Source organism: Streptopelia decaocto (genome assembly GCF_964273445.1).
Source record: "Streptopelia decaocto genome assembly, chromosome: 13".
NCBI classification, from domain to species: Eukaryota; Metazoa; Chordata; class Aves; order Columbiformes; family Columbidae; genus Streptopelia; species Streptopelia decaocto.
In genome coordinates this window covers 12,040,848-12,061,668 of record NC_138668.1, presented here as the reverse complement: position 1 = coordinate 12,061,668, position 20,821 = coordinate 12,040,848, and the positions used below count along the sequence as shown (strand labels likewise).

General features: G+C 37.1%; 1 protein-coding gene across 1 annotated transcript in view; it reads left to right on the top strand.

Moving 5' to 3' along the window:
• The window catches only part of RBFOX1 (RNA binding fox-1 homolog 1), a 652,484-nt gene that overhangs the window by 265,468 nt on the left and 366,195 nt on the right, over positions 1-20,821 (top strand). Inside the window, exon 3 of the mRNA XM_082064137.1 lies at positions 19,061-19,102. Within this exon, the coding sequence (XP_081920263.1) occupies positions 19,076-19,102 (27 nt within the window). The 5' untranslated portion in view covers positions 19,061-19,075. The remainder of the gene's footprint in view (positions 1-19,060; positions 19,103-20,821) is intronic.

The following is a 20,821-nucleotide window of genomic DNA, read 5'->3' as shown; positions in this document are numbered from 1 at the left end:
GACAATTACTTAAGCAAACAGCAAACAAAGATTCCCACTCCTGTGTGTTAAACTATACTGGTTACAGCTCCCGTGAGAGATGAGCAGCTCTACACATGTTGCTTGAGCATCTGTGGTTGTGGAGCAGCAGCGGCAGGGTGGTGGCTGTGGGCAGTGCTTGGCCAGCCCTCTCCCTTCCATGCCCTAGTGCAGAAAAGCCAACTCTTTAAGACTTCAGCTCACATTTTCTATTTCCTTTTCAATGCAGTGTAATTTTCTCAGTATTGTCGGGAAACTCTATCAGCCAGTATTTGCACAGAGCTTTCCTGCTCCCCCTCTAAAGTTGATTACACCTGTGGGGAATAAAATGACAAAAGAAATAAGATTCCTTACGTGGTTACAATGGGAATGCAGGGATGAAATTGAGGAGATAATTTATGCTAAAGCTTGTAAATATTTCAAAGTGTTTTTTTTCAATATAAAAAATAATTAAAAACTAGATTAATAATTTATTAATAAGTCATGGAATTTGTTCCAGGCTGCTTAACTGAGCTGACAGCAAAGACCGTATGTTTTGTTTCTCTGTAGTGAGAAAATAGGATTAATGTTCTTCAGATTATTTTCCTTTAAAAATACTGCAGTATAAACAAAAAAATAAGAAAAGGTGACCAAGCTGTGAATGCAATACTGCCATACTAGAATGTAATAGTGCCTGTTTCTGTGAGAAATGCATGGTATGGTGTATATTTTCTACACAATTTTGATTGCCCGAAGTGTTAACAGTTAACTTTACACCTCCCATCATGAAAGCGACAATAAAAGAAAAGGAGACTTCAAACTCTGTAATGGTAAATAATTGCTGAGGAACAAACCCTTGCTTTCCTTGAGCCTTTTTTTGTTTTTTTTTGCCACTAGGGAATTATTTTAATACATGAAAACTGTATTCAAGTTACGTTCCAGCAGTAAATGAGATCTATTAGGCCTTATTTCTTTCCAGGGCAATTAATTTCAAGCCAGCCTATGTTAAAGAAAGTACTGAGCAGCGTGTTTTATAATTGCTGGAAAGCTGTACATGCAATATTAGAACAGAAATATTGGGTTTCCTTTCAAGTTTTGAGTAATCCCAGTAGACTTGCAAGCTGCTGTGAAAAATTCTGTACAGTGTAAGTGAAAGAGCTCAGATATTGTACCCCTTCTCTCTTAGATTACTGCAGTTATTTGGGGCAAAAAGTCAAAACACCTCAATGTTAAGGAAAATGCAGACACTTTCTGTTAAGACTGAAGTAGAAGTGGGTAACCTAAAGACATCAACCTAACCCAACGATATGACTACAGCAATGCTTTTGTTTAATGTATTTTCTCTCTCAAAGAGGTTGCTAGATGCCACCAGTCACCTGTGAAGTTAACAACACAGCATCTTCATAACAGAAGAACTTGTGCAAATGCTTAACTTTGTTGTTAGTAGTCTAATATAATTAAATAGGTGTGTATCTTTATAGACTGTTCCTTAATAATGGAATGGTCTTATGTGTGGTACCTCAATTTGAAGTATCTTAAGGCCTGTGTTATATGCCATTTTAGTTTTGTGTTTTATTGTTATGTGGTGAGTTGTGTGGGGTTTTGGTTTTGGGGGGGGATTTGTTGTGTGGGGTTTTGCTTAATTTTTTGCATATAGCTAAAACTTAGTTCATAGCAAATAGGACTGGGGAGGTGAAGCAGCATGTTTGGAAACTGCTGCTGCCGTGGGAATCTGGTTGTTTTGTGGAACTGCACTGCCAAGGTATTGCTGCTTCTGCTTTCCACACACAGTGTCATTACCTTTGCTACTTTCTGTGTTGTGCTCTTGAAATAAAGCTTGTAACAGAGGTGGTGACCCTAAAAGCTCTTACAGACTTGCAAGTACTTGCAAAGAAGGTGTTAATGTTTTTCTCTGGGAAAAGAGAGAGGAATTTCACCCTGCGCCAAAGTATTGTTTCACCTGTAATTAGGAGAGGCAAGATGATCCACATACAGCAATCGGTGAGCTCACTGAGATCATCCAACAATCAGACTCTACTAGGATTGATTACCATGATCAAGGTATTAAAGAGAAAGCAGAATATTTCCTTTTCCCCTCCTATTATTTCCCACATTTGTCCCTTCAGTGCAGACCCTTGAAAACAAAAAATGAAAGGTTTGTTGTTTTTTTTAACATTTCCAGAGCAATAAAGGTCATCAAAATGCTGTTCAGTTATGCTGACAACTGGCTTGTTTCTTTTACAGCCTAGGCAAAGTGGCATGTGCATCTGGGTACCATTGGGATGGATTGTTGACTGGTGGTCCAACTTTTTGGCTGTTTAACAGCAGAATTGCTCTCATGTTGAAACTTAGGCTCTGATTCTTAATCTCAGTACATTTTGCTATATATTTATGGTGTTTCTGTAATATTTATTCCTACTGTGTTAGGTCTTTAGAACTGAATATAGGTCATTAAGGTATCTTTATGGTATTGTATATCATAATACTGTATTAGAACATATATCTGACTACATTTTATTGGTGGTCACAGGGGACAAACTTTCAGCTTTTTGACATTTATTCAGTAAACACTGGGAAATAATGTCAAAATAAATCATCAACAACAATATCTTAATATTTTAAATGTTCTGTATTCTTATGTTCCATCTAGTTGCAGTCATGCATGTGGCATTTCTCAAATGACCCACGTGTGGGCTTCTGAAGCATGTACGTGAGCTGGCATGTCAGCCCATACATTTAGTTCATTAGTGTGCAGCAGCAGTGATGATTGCTCTAAAAGTACTGAGAATGGACTAGGATGCTTTTAATGTGAGAGTTGAGAGCACTTATTATGGGAGAAAAGACAAAACTTCAAGCACCTCGTACTAGGGTTAAAATCATTCCAGCCCCACTAGAATATGATATTTTCTATTCCACATAAAATCAGTTTAGTTCTTGTTAGAAGTGACGGGATGCTAACAGTTCATTCAGGAAAACAGTCACTGCTTGTAGGAAGATTTAATCTTTGTTATCCTCATCAAAGTTGAGGGGTTTTAGCTTAGTAATAAGACCTGACTTCCAAAGCTAAGGCAGAAGGGGAATTTCTAGCACATGTGGCAAAGCACTGTTTAGGTGTTCCTCCTTACCTCTAAACAACAGAGAAAAAATAGTTTTTGAAACTTGGTTATTGGGAACTACAAGGAGTAAAATGCGGTAAAAATGCACTGCAGTATTCTTTTTTTATTTTTAGAAAATAATTCCAGACATCAGAGAGACTTTATATAGCCTAGTAATGGAGAAACTTTATATGGCCTAGTAATGGAGAGTAGTTCTTCTCGTAGTCTCTGGGCCTCAGGCATTCTGCATTCTGCATTGTATAACAAGAATGTATGAGATCTTCAGGATTTTTTTTTAATACCCAGAAAACTGATGAACTTATTTTCTTCTCAGGAAGAAGAGACTATAGATACATTTCTTATATAATTGGTTCAGAACTGTCAAATAAAAGTGACTCTCCTCCGCCTTCCCCTACTCTCCCTCGCCCCTGTGAAATGCCCAATTTGTTTGTCCTCTCATGAAGATGGATATTTAGATAATGATAGCAAACTTATTTAAAATGCAGAAGAACTCATTCCTTTGTTTATTTCATGTTTCAGTCCATTTTCCATTATCATGCTTGTGGACTTGGATTTCCTCTCCCTTTTGCTTATGCTTTTGACTTGCTTTGAGAATACTTTTTTTTTCCCTTTAAATTTTCCTAAAGACATATGGTGGCAACGCTCTTCTTTGTAAATAAACCAGAAAACAGCTGGTAAGGTGCAAAGCAAGACTAGACCAGCAGTGCGTGTCTGTTCCCAGTGTTGCAAAATATCCATTGTTTTTTTCAGAAGAGTTGGTACATAAACTAAGCATACAGCCTATCTCCCTGCTAACTCTGGCAGGAAAAAAAGAAAATCACAAATAAACTAAATTTATGGCCATAGTAGTATAGATTCAGTACCTTTCCATACTGGCTTGCATATTTAAATGCAGACTTGAATTAAGGAAAAAATTATTGCAGTCTAATAACTATAAAATACTAGGAGGAAATAAAATCAATGTTGGCCCGAATCTCAGAATGCAAGCCACACACACCCCTATAAAATACGGTAGAATACTGCTTACTTAGTAGATTCAGCTCTAGGAATCAAATAGAGATGAGAATGACTATCAAAAATACACAGAAAATTTAAAACTGTTTAATAGATGCCTGCTAATTGTTGTTTTCGTAAGATCATGGTATTTTTTATTCCCTTCGGGTAAAAAGAATTCTCACTATTGCTACATATCCAACTTGGACAGATGAAAGGTGGTGGTTTGGTTGTTTTTCTCCTTCTTTACAGCGTTCTTAGTCACAAGTCACAAGACTGCTAAATATATGGATATTACAGGGTTGCAACAATCGAGTGGAAGGCTTTGGAAAAAAGCAAAACATCTCTGAGATGGGTTTTTTTTAATGTCTGGCCTTATTTACCAAACAATGTGTATAGTCTTTTTAGCAATTATTGACTTTACTAGAATGCAAAGCATACACTGAGCAAGAAGTATGCTTCTCTTGCTGGTCCGCAGCTGTATGACAGGTTACGGATGGAAAGGTAAGGATGTTTCCCCTTTTTTACATAAGAGCTTTATCTTCATCAAGAACCAGACAGCGACAGTCAGAGTTGAGACTGAGGAAAAAAAGAATAAAAAATAAAATCAATTTTACTGGAAAATTCTGATGTTTTTAAACCAGATTTGGCCTTTATTTAGAAAGTGTTTGTTTTGTTTTATAATAAGCCTTTTAAAAATGGTCAGAGCTTTACCGAGCGGCTGCTCTAGAGCCCCAGAATGCCTTGGTGTCTCCAGCTCCAGCACAGCCCATTGACAATGGTGCTGAGCAGCTGCAGGGCCGGGGTTGCACGGGGGGCTCATCTCCCTGACCCCTCCTGCAGGGACGTCTGGGGAGCTGGGGCAAGGACACTGAATCCCACAAAGCTGTCAGCGTGTTAATAAGTTGAAGGCTCTCTGCAGAGCTCTCCATTGATGTTGGTCTGGCAAACCTAACGAAAAAGTGTCTTCATCGCCATGTTTGTAATCACCTTTAGGTATTTGACAATGTGTTTTTAGTTGCCTGTTTGGCCACTTAAATAAGATTTTTGCTGTCTCTGAATGTTGGTGGATTTTGACAAAAGCTGCTGTTGTATAATAGTTGACCTCTTTGCAGTTTCGTCTGTATTGTTTGGTGTTAGGAGGCAGCATGCCGCTTCCCTTCTGTGTTCTCCACTTCCAAATTGTTTCTAGGCTTTAAGGACTATCCCACAGACTTTGTAAACTTCAGAGATTCAGAGACCTTCATGCTGTGCAGCAGATACAAGGCAAAGGCTGAATTTTAACTAGAGGTGCTTAGTTCCTGCAAGATTTACTTCTTTATGTAACGATGGGTGTCAGATACCAGAAACGCCATAGTTTAAAATTATTTGTCCGTGATTGACATTATAGTGTAATTGAGCCCAGGTAAGAATTCTTAAGCAAAAGTATTTTTTTCGCAATGGAAATTAATTATTATTTTTAATGGCGTGTGCCTGTTTGAGGCACATAAGGAATTTTTATCTAAGTAATGAGACAGCCCTGTCTCAAAATATGCATAACAGAGATGTTAAAGGCCCGAATTCAAGTCTCTAGACACAATTAGAAATCAAAATAATTGCTATGATATACTGAAAAACTAGACAAGTAACCTAATGCAGAGGAGCACTCCCTACACTTTCAATTGCTGCTTATCCTATCTCAATAAGTGAGGTAATTGATGTTTTACTCCCAAAATTGATCTCAGTGTTTCAGGTAGTTAGCAGACTTGGATGGCTTTTACATCAGAACACTAAAAATCAATTAATCTCATAAACCAGTCTCAGGCTTGAAAATTTGCTAAATCTGAAGAGTAGCTAGCTTAAAAATAATGAGTTTGTTTGGATCGCGATTCCACTGGCCTAGATGGTGATTAATCTGATGTAACCACACAGAACATCAGGACACTGTTGCTGCTCTTTTAAATTCTCCTCTTCTGATTTCCCCACAAGGCCACATACATCCAGACTTGGAGGAACTCCAGATTATTTCTGTGTGATACTCGTGTCCTCCTGTTTAAGTGAAAATAATTGCTGAGTATCACAGTAGACTGGTTAAAATAGAGAGGGGTTTTCAGTTTGCACAACCTGGCCCAACAACTCCTTGGTTATATGTGTCCTCTTGCACTTGTGGAACTTACCTCAGCACTTTGGTTTTACTTTGTTTTCTGATGGTAACACAAATAACACTTCAGAAGTAAAAGGGAGGGGAAAAAAAAATCTTCAGGCCAAAATTACCTTAAGTAATTTTGCCTATTTATCTCATTGTAAAGTGTAGTAAAGTAAGTTCTACAAATTCTGTTGAGGCGCAAAAGCAGCAAAGTTTTTTTTTTTTACAAACATTGGAAACGAAGTGAGTTAAATAACAAGTTGCTTGAGCCTACGACTGTTCTGTATGGAATACCCGGGCTGTACCACCACACTGTGAGCATTACCCACATGCAAACGAGGCTGAAATGTACTTTTTGAATTGTGCGTTATATTAATCATATATATTATTATGTGATTTTGAATTTAGTTATTAACATAGTCTTTTGATTTATACTGTACTGCAATGAAAGCATATAGATACAGATATAGGTAGGAGAGATGCTTCTTCTCTCTCCCTCTCTGTGTTCATTGTATGTAGAGCTATAGATAGATACGTATAACAAAACTTGTAGATGGAACTCTTTGTCCTTGATGACTTTCAATCCGTGTTAAGATACGGCAGAAAAGTGAAGATATGTTTAGCTATATGAAGAAGAAAGGAGGTTATATTTATTGTATAAAGAGAAGATATTTAGATCTTTCACTTATATCTAGCAAAAGATTTCCGTCTTCTAAACTGACAGGGTTTCAGGTCACAGTTTATTTCACCTCAGGGTAGCTCATCACAGTTTTTTAGAGATGCTGGGAGCAGCACTTCCATGCATAAGGATCGTATGCAATGCACTGTTAAAATTATTTCCAAACATATAGATACAATAGAATTTTGAAGGTACAATTTCAAGCTTGTTACCATGGAGGTCATTGAAGAACATGGCATTTAGTTTGCAAAATGAGCATGGGTGTGCATGCACCTGCACACGCATACACAAGTTTAAATGTTTCCTTCTACTTTTCTGCTTTTAGCACAGTAAGGCAGTTACTCTGGTCTCCTTGAAAGGTGGAAGAAAATGTTTAACTTTGCCAGCTGCACCTGGTTTTTGCCAATGATTGTTCATTTTCTTAACAGAGATTTCTGCTTAACAGAAAACTAAAGAACATTTTAAATAAGACTTACTTGTTCAAGGTAACCTTACCACTTCTGAGTGAGAGGAATATACTGCCCTAATGGATGCTCTTATATGACAATCTCTAAACATCTTTCATTATTAAGTGTCAAGGTTTCTTTAGGAAAGCTTTAAGAATTCTCGGGAAAAATGTTTCATTGCAGCAAGCTGTAGCACTGCCACTAAAAATATATTGCTAATTAAAGTTTATTGACATTCTTTGTAATGTGTTCTCAGAACAAGTAAAATCACTGAGTAGTTATTGAATGTGAGGCACTGCATCTTCTGTAGTTAGTTAAGCTGTTTAGGAGAGGAGATTAAGGTACTCTGCCCTTCTTTTCCCTATGTAGTCATTGGATTTGAATATTGTGCAGAATAAAACACTTTGAGGATAGCAGCACTGTAAAGACTTGAAGAAACTTTGATTTCATCCCTTACTTTTTCACTTGCTAACCATGGACAAATTGGGCGCTAACATAAATACTTTCAAGGCCTAAAAGGCACATCTCCCCATGAAGGAAAAGAATTTTGACTATTCTGAAAACAATTCCTCCAAGGGATTGTTAATATGTTGATCAAGGGTATTTGGTGTGACTTTAGCTGTCTGTGAATATAAATACAGAATTTGCAACTCATACCTCTACGGAGTTCCTATTGTGGCTTGCCTATCATCACTACCAGCCTTGCACACATTGACCCATACTCAGCTATGGTGCAACACTGGTTTTAGAACAGGAGCACCAGTGTTTCTAGTTTATGGAGCTGCATGGGCCGTGCTGGTGGAGGGGAAGCTCCCGTAGCGCTGCTCTCCGCTGCCGCATGGGGCTCCTGCCATGGGGTAATGGGTGCAGACTTTACCGAGTGATCACAAATCACAGAGCGGGTCTCAGAGGTGGAAATTTAGGACCCCTAGAAAAATTTATAATTTGAAGCAGTCTGCAGACAGATGTATTATCCTATTGAGGACAAACCTGACAAACCATACTTTGAATTTCTCTCCTGTTAGCAGCATCATCTGAGGCTAAATATAGCCAATGTTATTACAAGGTAATTAGACCTCGCTTTGTTCTTTGTTCTTGGTATATTTTTTTTCTCAATACTGCTGTGTTTGGCACTGCAATTATCTTGGTGTCTTACAAATGAATATTAAAAGATAATCAACTGTTAATTGATAACTCATTGTAATAATGGAAACAGTAGACAGTAAAAAGCATTACTGATTTTGCTGATGTCACTTAGAAGCATAGAATAGCTTGGGTTGGAAGGGACCTTTAAAGGTCTTTTAGTCCAAATTGAAACCTGTGATTTCTTACTGACATCATGACAAATTGAAAACTGTTGCGAGTGATTCTGTAATGATCTTTAGGTGCAAGCAGGAGAAGCATTTGTAGTGTCTTGGCACACATCTGGATTTCTCTGAACCACAGCGAATCCATGATCATTTTTGTTAGTGCAGGGGACTGGAGTTATTCTTCAGATGGTTGCCAGATATCTTTTACCTGTCTCTACATCTCTAAATCTGAAATTACTCATTTCAGTGGAATTCCTCTCCAATTTTGTTGCTGTAAGAAAGAGCAAAGTACTGCCTTTGGTACGTAAGATTTACGTACAAATCAGAAGCAAAAAATATTTTTAACTTGTTGTACTAATATAAAAAACTTTGAAAAGTAATTGTTTTGCATCTCTAAGAGCCCAATGTTCTGCCTGCTTGTACAACCTACAGTTTCACTGAGTAACATTATCTGAGTTGGAAATATTACATAAAAACTTCCTCGTGGCATGTTTGGTCTTGCAGCTCGTGAGATACCTGCCTGCACTTTGTGGCTCAAGCTTCTTGCCCTTGCAGAAGTGTCGGGAAGTGGCCGCTAGAGAGGGGCTGGGAATCCTCCCACAGGGCGCAGTCCAAGCCCAGGCTGGTGGAACACAGCTTTGCTGGCTGGGGCTGAGGGATTCGTTCAAAACCAAAGAAAACGCTATTCTGGTTTCGGGTATATTCACAGCGTATAACACATAGGCTGCAAAGTTCTCTCTCTAAAATTCATGAAGGCGTAATTCCTCCGTGTTTTTACCATGCTTTAGGAAAAGAATATCACCTGAGGGGTCCACAATTTGATAAACTAGTGCGGTAGAGGCAACCTCTGCTTTTTTCAAAAGATCTGTCATTAAAAAACCTCATAAGTGCAAAAAAGGGTAAAACCCTTATGTTCTGATTTGGGATTAATGTGTGTGTGCAAGCATGAAACTTACCAATGCATTTCCTATGTGAAACAGAAAGGGATAATTTAAGACATTCATGACCTCTAGATGCCTACTTCCTACTGAAAATAACATGTGGATTGTAATGATTAATTTGCATCTTGCATCTATGTCCTTGCAGTTCTCTCACAAGACCTAAAGATAAGTACCACATATATGTTTCATAAATAATGAAGTTATCCACCAAAATCATGAGCTTTGGATAAAGTGATACATGAAAACAGACTATAATCTTTAATTACTTTACTTCATAGTGTTCACCTTTTTTTACAATTGAATTTTACTGACAAGAATATCTATATAAATTACATGTAATTGTATAGTAGCTTGACCAACCAACAAACTAAACTATAGTAGGATACTGTTGATTAACACTCAGTTAAAAACAATTTTAGAATTTAAATTGTTGTTAATGCTAATTCTAAGTATTTCCTATTTTAATCTGCAAATGAATAAAATAAGGGTTCCAGATAAATTTACTGATGATTGATTTATTAGGTTAATATGGCAGAATGACATTTTAGTATGTTTTGCATAATTTCATATAAATTTAAGTATTTTATATGTATCTAAATATACACATCCATTTCACTTTATAACACTCTAAAGAGTAATTTTTTTTAATTAGAAAAAGAGTGACTCTGAGGAAGGGGATAAATCAAAGTTTGGATATCAGTCAGTTCATTGGCTTCTTGCTGACCTGGCAATATCTTGTTTCTCAGACCAGTTCCTTCTGTAATGGCCTCTTCAGCCAATAATGTGGATCTGCCAGATAAAAGCTGGTTTGGGTGGGTTTTTTTTGTAATTTGTCAAGCATCGGTGACTGAATGAACTTGACTTATTTTTATCAGCCCACAAGCACAGCGAGTAGCCTTCCTGATGTTTACTGATAGCATTCAGGCAGTGTCTGTGGTAGCAATCTGTAACATAACTGGCTTTGGTAATTATCTGAAAATCCATCCTGTCTGCAGTGATATCCTTATTGTCAGTCTTGTGTTCTCTCCTCTTCCTTGAAGTGTCTTTCTGAGTTCTCTGCAGGTTGTGTAACTGGCACCTTAACAGACTAGTATTAATTTTCTGTTTCAAATATAAGAAACTATTGTATGCAAAATGGAATTTTTACTTAAACCTTGTCTTAATTTTTATTATATGTTTTGGCCTATATTTTTTTAGTCATTGTGTCTGTTGATTAACTTCAAAAAAGCTACTCTGCAGCATATCAGAATTTTTGTCTTCTTTATCTTCATGTAATGCAGAACCTTATAATTAATTTCAAAAGCTGGTAATGGTACTTAGGTATTAATATATGCAATTTCTTCCTTCTATATTTACATTAGCTTCAGAGTTCTATCACTTAATTGGTATTCGTTACATTATCTGCATTATTATTTTTTTTTTTTTGCTGGATAGAGACTTTAAGGAAATAGACTTAAGATCCATTTTCCAGAAGTTAAAAGATTTTACAAGAGTAAATTCTTGTAATAACAATATGCTCATGGAACAAACTGATTTATGCTCCAGCAAACAGTGTAATACATGTAATACACCAGGCCTGATCTGGTGGTGTTTGCATTCTAAGGTAACATGTAATTCTGTACTGGTTGTGCTTTAACATTACAGTATTTTTAATTACATTTTTCTTAATATCCATTTATTCTTTTTAGTACAGTGCCTTTGCCTTCTGATTATTCCTCATAATACTGTTATGCAGGGAAATTAAATAAAATGTAGTATAACTAGTATTTTATGTATAATAGGAGTTTATATTTGAATAGTAAGCATAGATAAAGTTTCTCATGGGATTGTTCCATGCAGAGTTTAATACATGCAGAACATGCATGCAGAGTTAATTTTGGGGCTTTACCACTAAGTGTTTTTTCTAGAATGATACTGGCATAAATATTTTCTTAGAGACCTTTTTCCTAGTTTATATTAGCAGATACTTCAACGTGGTTTCCAATCTAAATGCACCAGTGCCTTAATGTTAAGGGGTCAGTCATGTAGTGTAGATGCAAAATAAACATAAACCATTTTTTTGTCTTTGTGGTGCTTTTCGCAAGGGCACGCTAGAGACCCACAGTTCCTAAACTTTTTATGAAAAAACCAGGGAACTAGTTCTGTAATGGGATCTGGGGTGGGCACATGGGCTGAGCCACAGTGGGGGCTGGTGCTGAACCACCCTGCAGGTCTTTCGCTTCAAGGGGTGTCAGGAAATGAGGAGCTTCCAGGCTCCGCTGCAGCACCACAGGTTTCCTTGAGCGCACTCAGGGAGCCAAAGGCAAAAGCAGCGATGAGGGTATCTCTGTGATCTGCAGCGTCCTTTGGGCATATAACTTAGGCTATTAGAAAAAAAACACACCGAAACAAAACCCACACAACTGTATTTGCCAGGTGACAATGTTGCTTAAAGCAGTATAGGTTATCTTGCTGAGGAAACAATTGCCTACAAACTGTTTTCACATATATATGTGTGTATATATATATATATATATTTTTTTTTTTTTACAGTGCTTCTATTTTATTTTTGGAGATTTGCTACTTTTTTGCCTTAATAAATTATCCTATTTGGATATTTTGCTAATTCGAGGCTAAGAAGGAGAGGGGGAAATGCCTATGAAGCCATAATTTTTTTTCTGGAAGATGAGATGGTCTCCATTTGCATTACAGCTTTACAAGGATTGTAGCACTAGGCTCTTTTTCTTTTTTGATGGAAATACTTAATCTGAGCTCAATGGGCCATAATAATTGCCTGTTTCTTCCAGTAGAAATAAACCCACTTGTGACACGTGAAACCTTAACTCTGCTTAGTATTATGCACAGAATTGTAGACAGTTCTTCACCCAAATATATTTATGACAGCAGCACCAGTCGATATACAATACCAAGCCAAGGGCATTTGAGAATAAATCAGTCCCTCTAGCTACTGCTATAGCGCAATAATTGATGGTTGTAATAAAACCCCATGAAATTAAAATTCTGTGCATGCATATGCACATACCTAGCAAAGAGAAACCCGGAGCTCTCTGTTCTGGAAAAAATTGCATATGCAGACACATATACACCCTGTGCCCCTTTGTACTAGTAACACAGTGTACACAAGAGGTCTATAGGTTTTCAGCACTGTATCGTCTCATTAGACTCCTCAACATTTGACGGCTTTCAGGAGTCATATGTAGAAAGAAAAATGTAAGCAGTTCATAGATGAGGAGGATGGTTCCAGTTACCCCTTGAGGAAGGAATATTCTTGATTTTATGTTTGAAAGCCTCTTGATGATGCTGTAAGTCACTACCAAAGATGCTGAAAATGCCACTCCTACTTCAAATCGTCCCATATGTTTATCTAGTTACTGATATTTTTAATGATTCTTTTGTGTTTGAGCATCTCAGGCTCCACTTTGTGGCACTGTGAGCTCTTGGGATGCACACTGTTTCTTCATTTGGCTTTTGGTTTTAACATGAAGTATTGAGAAGCCATTTACAATTAGTACACAACATTATTCATACATACATGTAAAAGCCTATGCTCTCTCCACATATTAAATAACCTTGAAGCATCATTTCTTCTGCATTCTGTTGGGCAATGAGGTAATGAAAACTAATATGTAATATAATGATACAACAGAAGCGACTGTTTCCACATGAAATACACCAAACAGCAGAGTCTGGTGTATTTCCTTGTGTAGCACAGCTTTTTGTGCAACATGTAAAGCAAAAAAACCCAGGCATTTAGTTTTTGAGAGAAGACTTTTACAGTCAGATGAGAGAAAACACCAATAGATGGATTTTGCAAGTTGTGTGAAATGGTATGAACTGTCTCATCATATCTAGTAAAATAAAACTAGCATGACTGTGACGGAGCAATCTGTGGGTATATTTCAGCTATTCAGTCTATGTATGAATGAGAAGTATGAGACCTCAATCACATAAATACGCAATGACTAATTGTGAAGTTCCATTCTGTTAAAAGCTCCGTGGCTGTGATCAGGGCCAAGTCTTTGGCATCTGACTCTCATGCTCTGTACTTCATATGCAGGCACTGACTGTAAAGGATCCTTTCCTAATGAAAGTGGTACCATTTAGGTAATTGTATTTGAGGCAGAAGGAGACAGATAAAAATCTTGGAGGGCCTTTTCTAGAACTGTTGTTAGAGTAGAAACACAGTAAATCCTGGACAAGTAATTCTGGTGTGACTGCTCACTGGGATGCACTGTATGCACTGCCTGCATAGATGGGTCATATTTTCTATTGGTGTTTTCAGTTTCTTCAGAGCTGGGGCTTGCATGTCCTTATGAAGAGTGGATGACTGATAAATAAATTTAAAACATCTTAAATCTCCCACCTGCTACTGTTAGTTAATGAAAACAAAACTGTCTTCCCTGTTCTTTTCATGTTCATGAACTCATGAGAGAGAGGGAATGACACCAGGAGGTTGCACAGTATTTCCAAGGGGTCTCTTTTTTTGTTTAAAATGATGGATCCGGACAGCATGAGTGCCATATAAGACTGTCTTATAAAAAGACCTCGAGTCTTGAACTATTGTTCACATTCTTTGAACATTTTTCCTTGATAGAATCCTTTAAAGAGAATCAATATTTTAGTCATTCTTCCACTAAACTCTAGCGTGAGAGCTTGACATAATGACACTCAACATATTGACCAGGTTCTTCATGCAGTCTTGAACTAAAAGAAGTAAATAGTTCATTGCATATGGTTCAGTCCAAAGACATAACAAAGTAAATTTAGGATTGAGAAGCACTGTGTTTAAAATTGCAGGATGTGCACAAGGCTTGCTTCTAGGGTCTCTTGATCATTAATATTAAATATGTTGTGGCTTTCAGTTTTTCTCGTTTATCTGTACAGGTTTACATATTGTAAATGCATTATTTATGTTTTCCCTTAAGTGCTCAGTACTGCCAGGATGTTCTCTTAAACAGGCATGGATGGCAAAAAGGATAAAAAGAGAGCAAATTTGGCACTGGTTAGCTGCACAGAAAGCCACTTGTGCTCAAATGAGCCTTTCCCAAATGTGTTTTAATAAAATTAAATTGATACATAGACAGAGGGACAGATAGACAGACAGCATCACTATTTAAACTATGAAAAATATTTTTTCATTAAGACAAATTTGGTTTGTTTCATTTTTTCTTTCTAATCTCTTGCTAATAACACATTATCACTAAGCCATCGTGCATTCGTTCTGGACGCTGGTAGGATGAAGGGTGATGGGGGAGCTGTCTACATGGAAATTCTCTCTGAGGGAAGCCATCACTTGAATGAATTTTGTTATTATGGCTAAAACATACAGTTTGGAATGAACCATTTGCAGAACTTTGAACAAAGGAAATTGGTGTGTCCTGCATATTGCTCATCGTCCTCCTACATTTCTTTTAGTGAAGAGAATGCAACGAATGTGGTGGTAGATTGAGTCAAAATACATTTTAAGATACAACTCTCACATTCATATGAAAGCTGTTTAAGATAAATGTATGTTTTTGTTCTATTTGTTTGCTGCCAGATGTGCTGTAGCAGCTGGATGTTAGGACACAGTTACCCTTTCCTGACTTGCACATTTTTGTACTTCTGTACTCTTTGCCTCTCTATTAAATTCTCCCACTGTCCATAAATACTTATTTTCAATCTTAAATAACATTTCCTATTCTGGTCTCTGTGATGTTAGATATGTGCCAATTTTATGTTTATAATGACAGTAGCAGACAGCCTTATAGATGGCTAATTAAAACAGTTATCTGCTTAAATAGTCAATAACCATAACCCTTGGTCCACTCTACAAATATTTGATACACTTTTTGTGTTTGTTTTTTATGAATTTTGCCCTTCTTCCATTCTGAAATTCCCCCTTCCCCACCACCACCTTTGGTTTCCAAATAGGCAGCGGCACTGGAAGCCTGTATGGGTTTGTATTAGCGGATGTGACAGCAGCTGTTCTGAGTCAGACTGGGGGCTGTGAGTCCTTGGTACCATTTTTATGTGTGCCTGTGGAAGAAGAGAACAAAACGACCTCCTCCAGAATTTTCTTCAGGCCTCCAGGAACTTTGTGCAGCAAAGGTGGTGTTTGTGCATTTAATAATCTTCTATATTGTTTTCTTTAGGTTGTTTTGTTTTTTTTTTTTTTTTATCCACAACACCTACTCCTTTATTTACACATTGTATGGAGAACCACCTTTTTGCTTAGTTTGATTTGAACTGGCCACTTCTTTTCATTTGTTACCATCTTGTTGTTTTCGAGTAGAGAAGAAGCAATCATTCTAGCTTTTTCCATCTCCATGTTATTTATGGTTTCATAGACATCTACTCCCAGCCATCTCTTTTCTAGGCTGAAGTATTCTGGTCTTCCTGCTTGTTCCTGTGTACATGGATTTCCTCATCTGTAACCACCTTTGTCACCTCTGTGTCTGAAGGCAGGATGCCTCTAAGTCTGTGCAGCTCATGTGAGGTCAGAGCCAAAAGTTTCATCCCATGGGGAAGAGTAGAACACATTCTTTTGAAGGTTGATGTTAAAGGTACAATCCAAATATATTTTTGACTACAGCTAAATGGAAATAAAACAGTAAATATGAATTTCAGAAAGTCTTTCCATAAGACTTCACAATCATCTCAAAAGAGCCTAAACTAATACAATAGAACAGTTTGCAGCTGCAGTCGAATGAACAAAGAATCTTCATAGTCCAGATACACATGCGGTCAGCATGGCCAGGACCAACGGGCTAGGGCAGAGGAAATGGGAAGAACCGTAAATCTCTCCTTGTTTATGCATTCTATCAGAGAGACTAAACTTATGAGCCATGTATGGTTGTACAATACAAAGGTAAGAAAATCAGAGCATAAACACATTACAGATGGGACCAGTGGATTATCTAATTCTGTATCCCATGGCTGTAAAGCAAATGAAAATCTGTTTGTTGTTGTTGAAGTAACAAGGCAATTTACAGCAGCATTTCAATAACCCATATCTTCTGTTAATTTCTGTGCTGAACGTATTTTCTACATTTTTGGCTTCTTCTGAAACTTTTAAAATTATTACTACTATTAAAGTATTAGGAGTACTTAATAGAACTGTAATCTTTGTAGGTATTATGTTCTGTGGGCAAGTTTTGAAAAATATCCCTGTTGCAAAAGTTACGCTCTCTAGGCATCTAACTGGAGAAAATAGGCAAAACTGACAGGAGGTTTAAAAGAAAGTTTGAGAAAATCATGTTGAATTAAATAAAAAGCAATCACAATATTCCAGCATTCTGTAATGCATTGCATGTTCTATTATGTTCTCCTTTTCCTCCTATGTTTTCTTTATTTAATCACCATGTTGTTTGAGTTTTCTTCCTTTTTTAATGCCTGAAGAGTACCCTGTGAAATACTGGAGTTAATGGTAGAGGCTGAACATTTCATCTAGAAAAATAGCTGGTATATCTAAGACACAAATTATAGAGTGTCGGACTGGCAGCCTTATCCAAAGAAGCTGACTGGTGAAATATTGTAAAGCCAAATAATTCTGGATGTTCTTCAGTTTGCTAAGTGGAGCTCACATGCTGTTAGCTTGGCAAATGACTTCATTTCTTTGCGCACCCATTTATGTATGAAAACCACATAGCGAAGTCTGTCTTGTCTTGCTCAGGACAAAACAGAATAAGGTAGTTGTAGTGTTTTTGTATTTATAGCGTGTATCCTACAAACAGTTGAAGAGAGGGTAACTTGACATTGTTGTGATTTCAAACTTGTTTAACATGTGTAGGACCATTGTCAAAAACAAATATTCACATTTCAACTATTTTTCTTTTTCATGAAAACTTGAATTAAGATGTCTGGTGTAGAGACTTAGAGAAAAACCTAAATAGTAATAGTGAAAAAGATAAAAGGTAAAAAACAACAAAAAAAACCCCAAAAAACAACAACAGCAAAAACCAAACGAACAAACAAACCACACCACCTTGCTTCAAACTTGGACTAGATGATCACTGTAGGACCTTTCCAACTGAAATATTATCTTTTATATTTCGTAATCAATGAGAATAGATGCACCTAGAGAGAAACCTATGCTGAATTCCTTTACCTTTTGTTTCCTGCTAGAGGACTTTGAGAAATATATCAGAAGAGCATTTGTTGTTGTTACATTTGTATTTTTGTACAGTGACTTCATTGTAAAACTTTGTATTATATATATATATATGAATATATATATATAAAAAAATATATGTGGTTTAGCGTGTAACTTCTTTATTAGTACTCATTTTTCTGTGTTGAAAAATGGGCTGGCAGTTTTATTCTTTAGTAAGTAACTTTGCCCAAGAAGTTCCCCTTCTCATCATCACAACAGAGTAAAAATATACAAACAGGTGTCGGTTGATGTTTTAACTTTTTGTAAGTGGAAGGTAGTGGAAAGTGTACTCTGAATCTCTGAAAATATCCTTAGAAAATATTGCATCAGTTTTATTTTTCATCTTTTATGAATTGTGTTTGCCAGATACATTAATTACAGAAATGGCAGTGATTACGCTTTCAACACTAATTATACTCACTAATGATACTCAATTATGATTCTAAAAGTATTCTAAAAATATTTAAAAACAAAACGCAACCAAAGAGGCTCTCACCACAGGCTGGACAAGTCAACACCTGAGCGCCTTCCCGAGCACCTGAGCAAAGTGTTCACAGGTCTGTTCCATAGGTCCTGGTGGCAGGACCAAGGGTTAGAAACAGGGAGCTGGGGAGCAAACAGGGAACTGGATGTTTCGGTGCTGTGGTTCCATCCCTTGAGCTCTTCCGAGGGCAGAGCGGTGACTTCACAAACGGTGCTGCCATTGGTGACACGTCTGCTGTTACCCGGCACCAAGGTCTTGCTCAGCAACCAGCTCTCACGTGCCGGGAGGGTTTCTCAGAAGCCCGGCAGAACACAAAGGCAGCAGTATGGAAAAAACATGCATTGCAATCGAGTCTTCTTCAGAGGTATTTTGATACCAGATCAGAACTCGAAGTTGTCATAGGAATGTGTTTTACCACTTTTTGAAGCTTTATTTCTAGGGTGTGCTATGAATATTTCATGGTACTTTAGTAGTGGGACATTCAGAAATATAACACAGACTTGTGGCGGAACAGAAAAAGGTGAAAGCCTCTTCCTGAACTGCCAATGAGATCTTTAAAATCTCAAAAATGCTTCACTACTTTTGACTTGTGTTGGCTTCTGTATTCATTTCCTTTGGACCTTTGTAAATTTAAAATAATAAGTAAGAAAATAACTTTTTTTTTGTAGTAAAGATTTAGATCCACAATACTGTGTTTCAACTTATGGCTGTGTTTCCAGTAGTTATTCCTATAAGATATGTAGACTAGCAGCTCTGTTGTTGCAAGAATGCTATGCTTTCAAAGTTGTTGTTTTCTGGGTTTTTTGTTTTCTTTTTTTCTATTTTCCTCTTGTAGAGTTCAAAGCAACAGATGAGTTGTGAAAGAGAACAACTAAGGGTAAGTGCAACGACATGCAAAATGTTCTGTTTCTTTAAAACTTAAGCAGAATCTAGTTTGTGCTACTGACAGATGTTTTATTTAAAAGGAACATACTTAGCTCATTTGTTGCTTGTTAGTAAATATTGTGCATATCTCAATATAAAACAGTTACAGTACATACAGGGTGTTTTTTCCATAATTTAGTGAGATTTGGCAGTAAATACCTCTTTCTGTGAGCTCTCTTAGCACTCACTGTGCTCTTCCTGTGCACCATGAGAGGATTCAGTAGTGGTAAAGGTCACCAAGTTTCTCAGACTTTCCCCACTACCAGATTGTTCTGAACAAGAAGACCCTCCTTTGGAATTTTATGTATGGTATGTGTGCTTTCAGAAAGAAGTCAGTGCTAAAAATGTGAGGGAATTGGCAAAAAAGGCCCAAGTATTTTAGTGTTTCCATTGTTTGTGTACAATCTGTAAATAAGACAGAGTTCCTCAACCCAGGTTGCTCTATTTTGTTTTCCCCTTTTCCTATGTTAAAGTGTTTTAGTCCATGCTCCCTTTAGATGCTACATATCTCCGCAGACGCTTTTTCATCACAAGTGTTTCCTTTTTCCACTGATCGATTCTAGTATTTGTTAGGAAAGGCATAAGAGTTTTCATTAATTTAAGAAAAGGTTTTGGTTCATCCAAGTGTTGCTTAATAGACCTACATTTATTGATACCACATGACAGGTAGTTTCTTCAAATTTCACATGCAAGTAGGGAGGGAGAGGCAGGCCTGAAAGAAGTGGAAGTTTTTATGTATATGAAAACATTACTGAAAATAGGAAAAAGCAGCTTTTTTTTTGTGCTTTTTTTTTTCATTTTATTAAGCATCAGCAGTGCCTGCATACTTGGAAGTATAAAGAATATTCTCCAGTTTTAAAATAAGTTGTGCAGTGTTCTTAAACATTCAGCCATTCATTAGATTAACTTCATCAGCATTTCTAGATGCTTCGTCTGGTCTTCACCATATTTGCAATGGGATTTTTTTTGTAAACAAGTTATGCAAGAATGATGCATCACATACAGTCCTTGATTCTTTTCTTGCTGATATGTGACTGCATTGCTATTGTACTGAAGCTGGAGTGACAAAGCTTTGTTTTATCAGTAGTAATGTCTCAACAGAGCAGCTGTCAAAGTTAAAATATTGCAATAGTACCTGAAGGACAATCTTTTCCAGAGGCAGCAGTGCCATGAGAACAAAAAAAGTTTTCATTTTATTGTTTTTATTAAGTTTTCTCTTTCGAATGAAGGAAAATATTGTTTTGAAATATAATGGGAGGAGGCTTCCAGCTCTTTCTTCAGGTAAATATGTGTGACTTTTCTTAGTAGTGGATAAAACATGACACGGTAGAACTTTCATTTACCTTTCTATCCAGTATTACACATTTACATTAAATAATTAGCTCGGTGCTTATGATGCTTTTATGTCATATCAAAATGTGACTTTTCACAACAATTTAGGAAAAAAACATGTCTCTAACCTACTAAGATTAGGTACATCTTGCACTACTGCCATGATGTCCCTGTTACGCGAATACAGTGGTGAGTGCAGACACTGTTCCTGAGGCTGGGATGCCGTGAGATAACTCGTGAGCCCACCATTTCAGAGCTTGTGGCCGGAGCACAAAACCTGTAGCCATCGAGAAGTCTCACCTGGCCGGGCACAGTGAGAGCAACAACTGCAGAGCCCAGC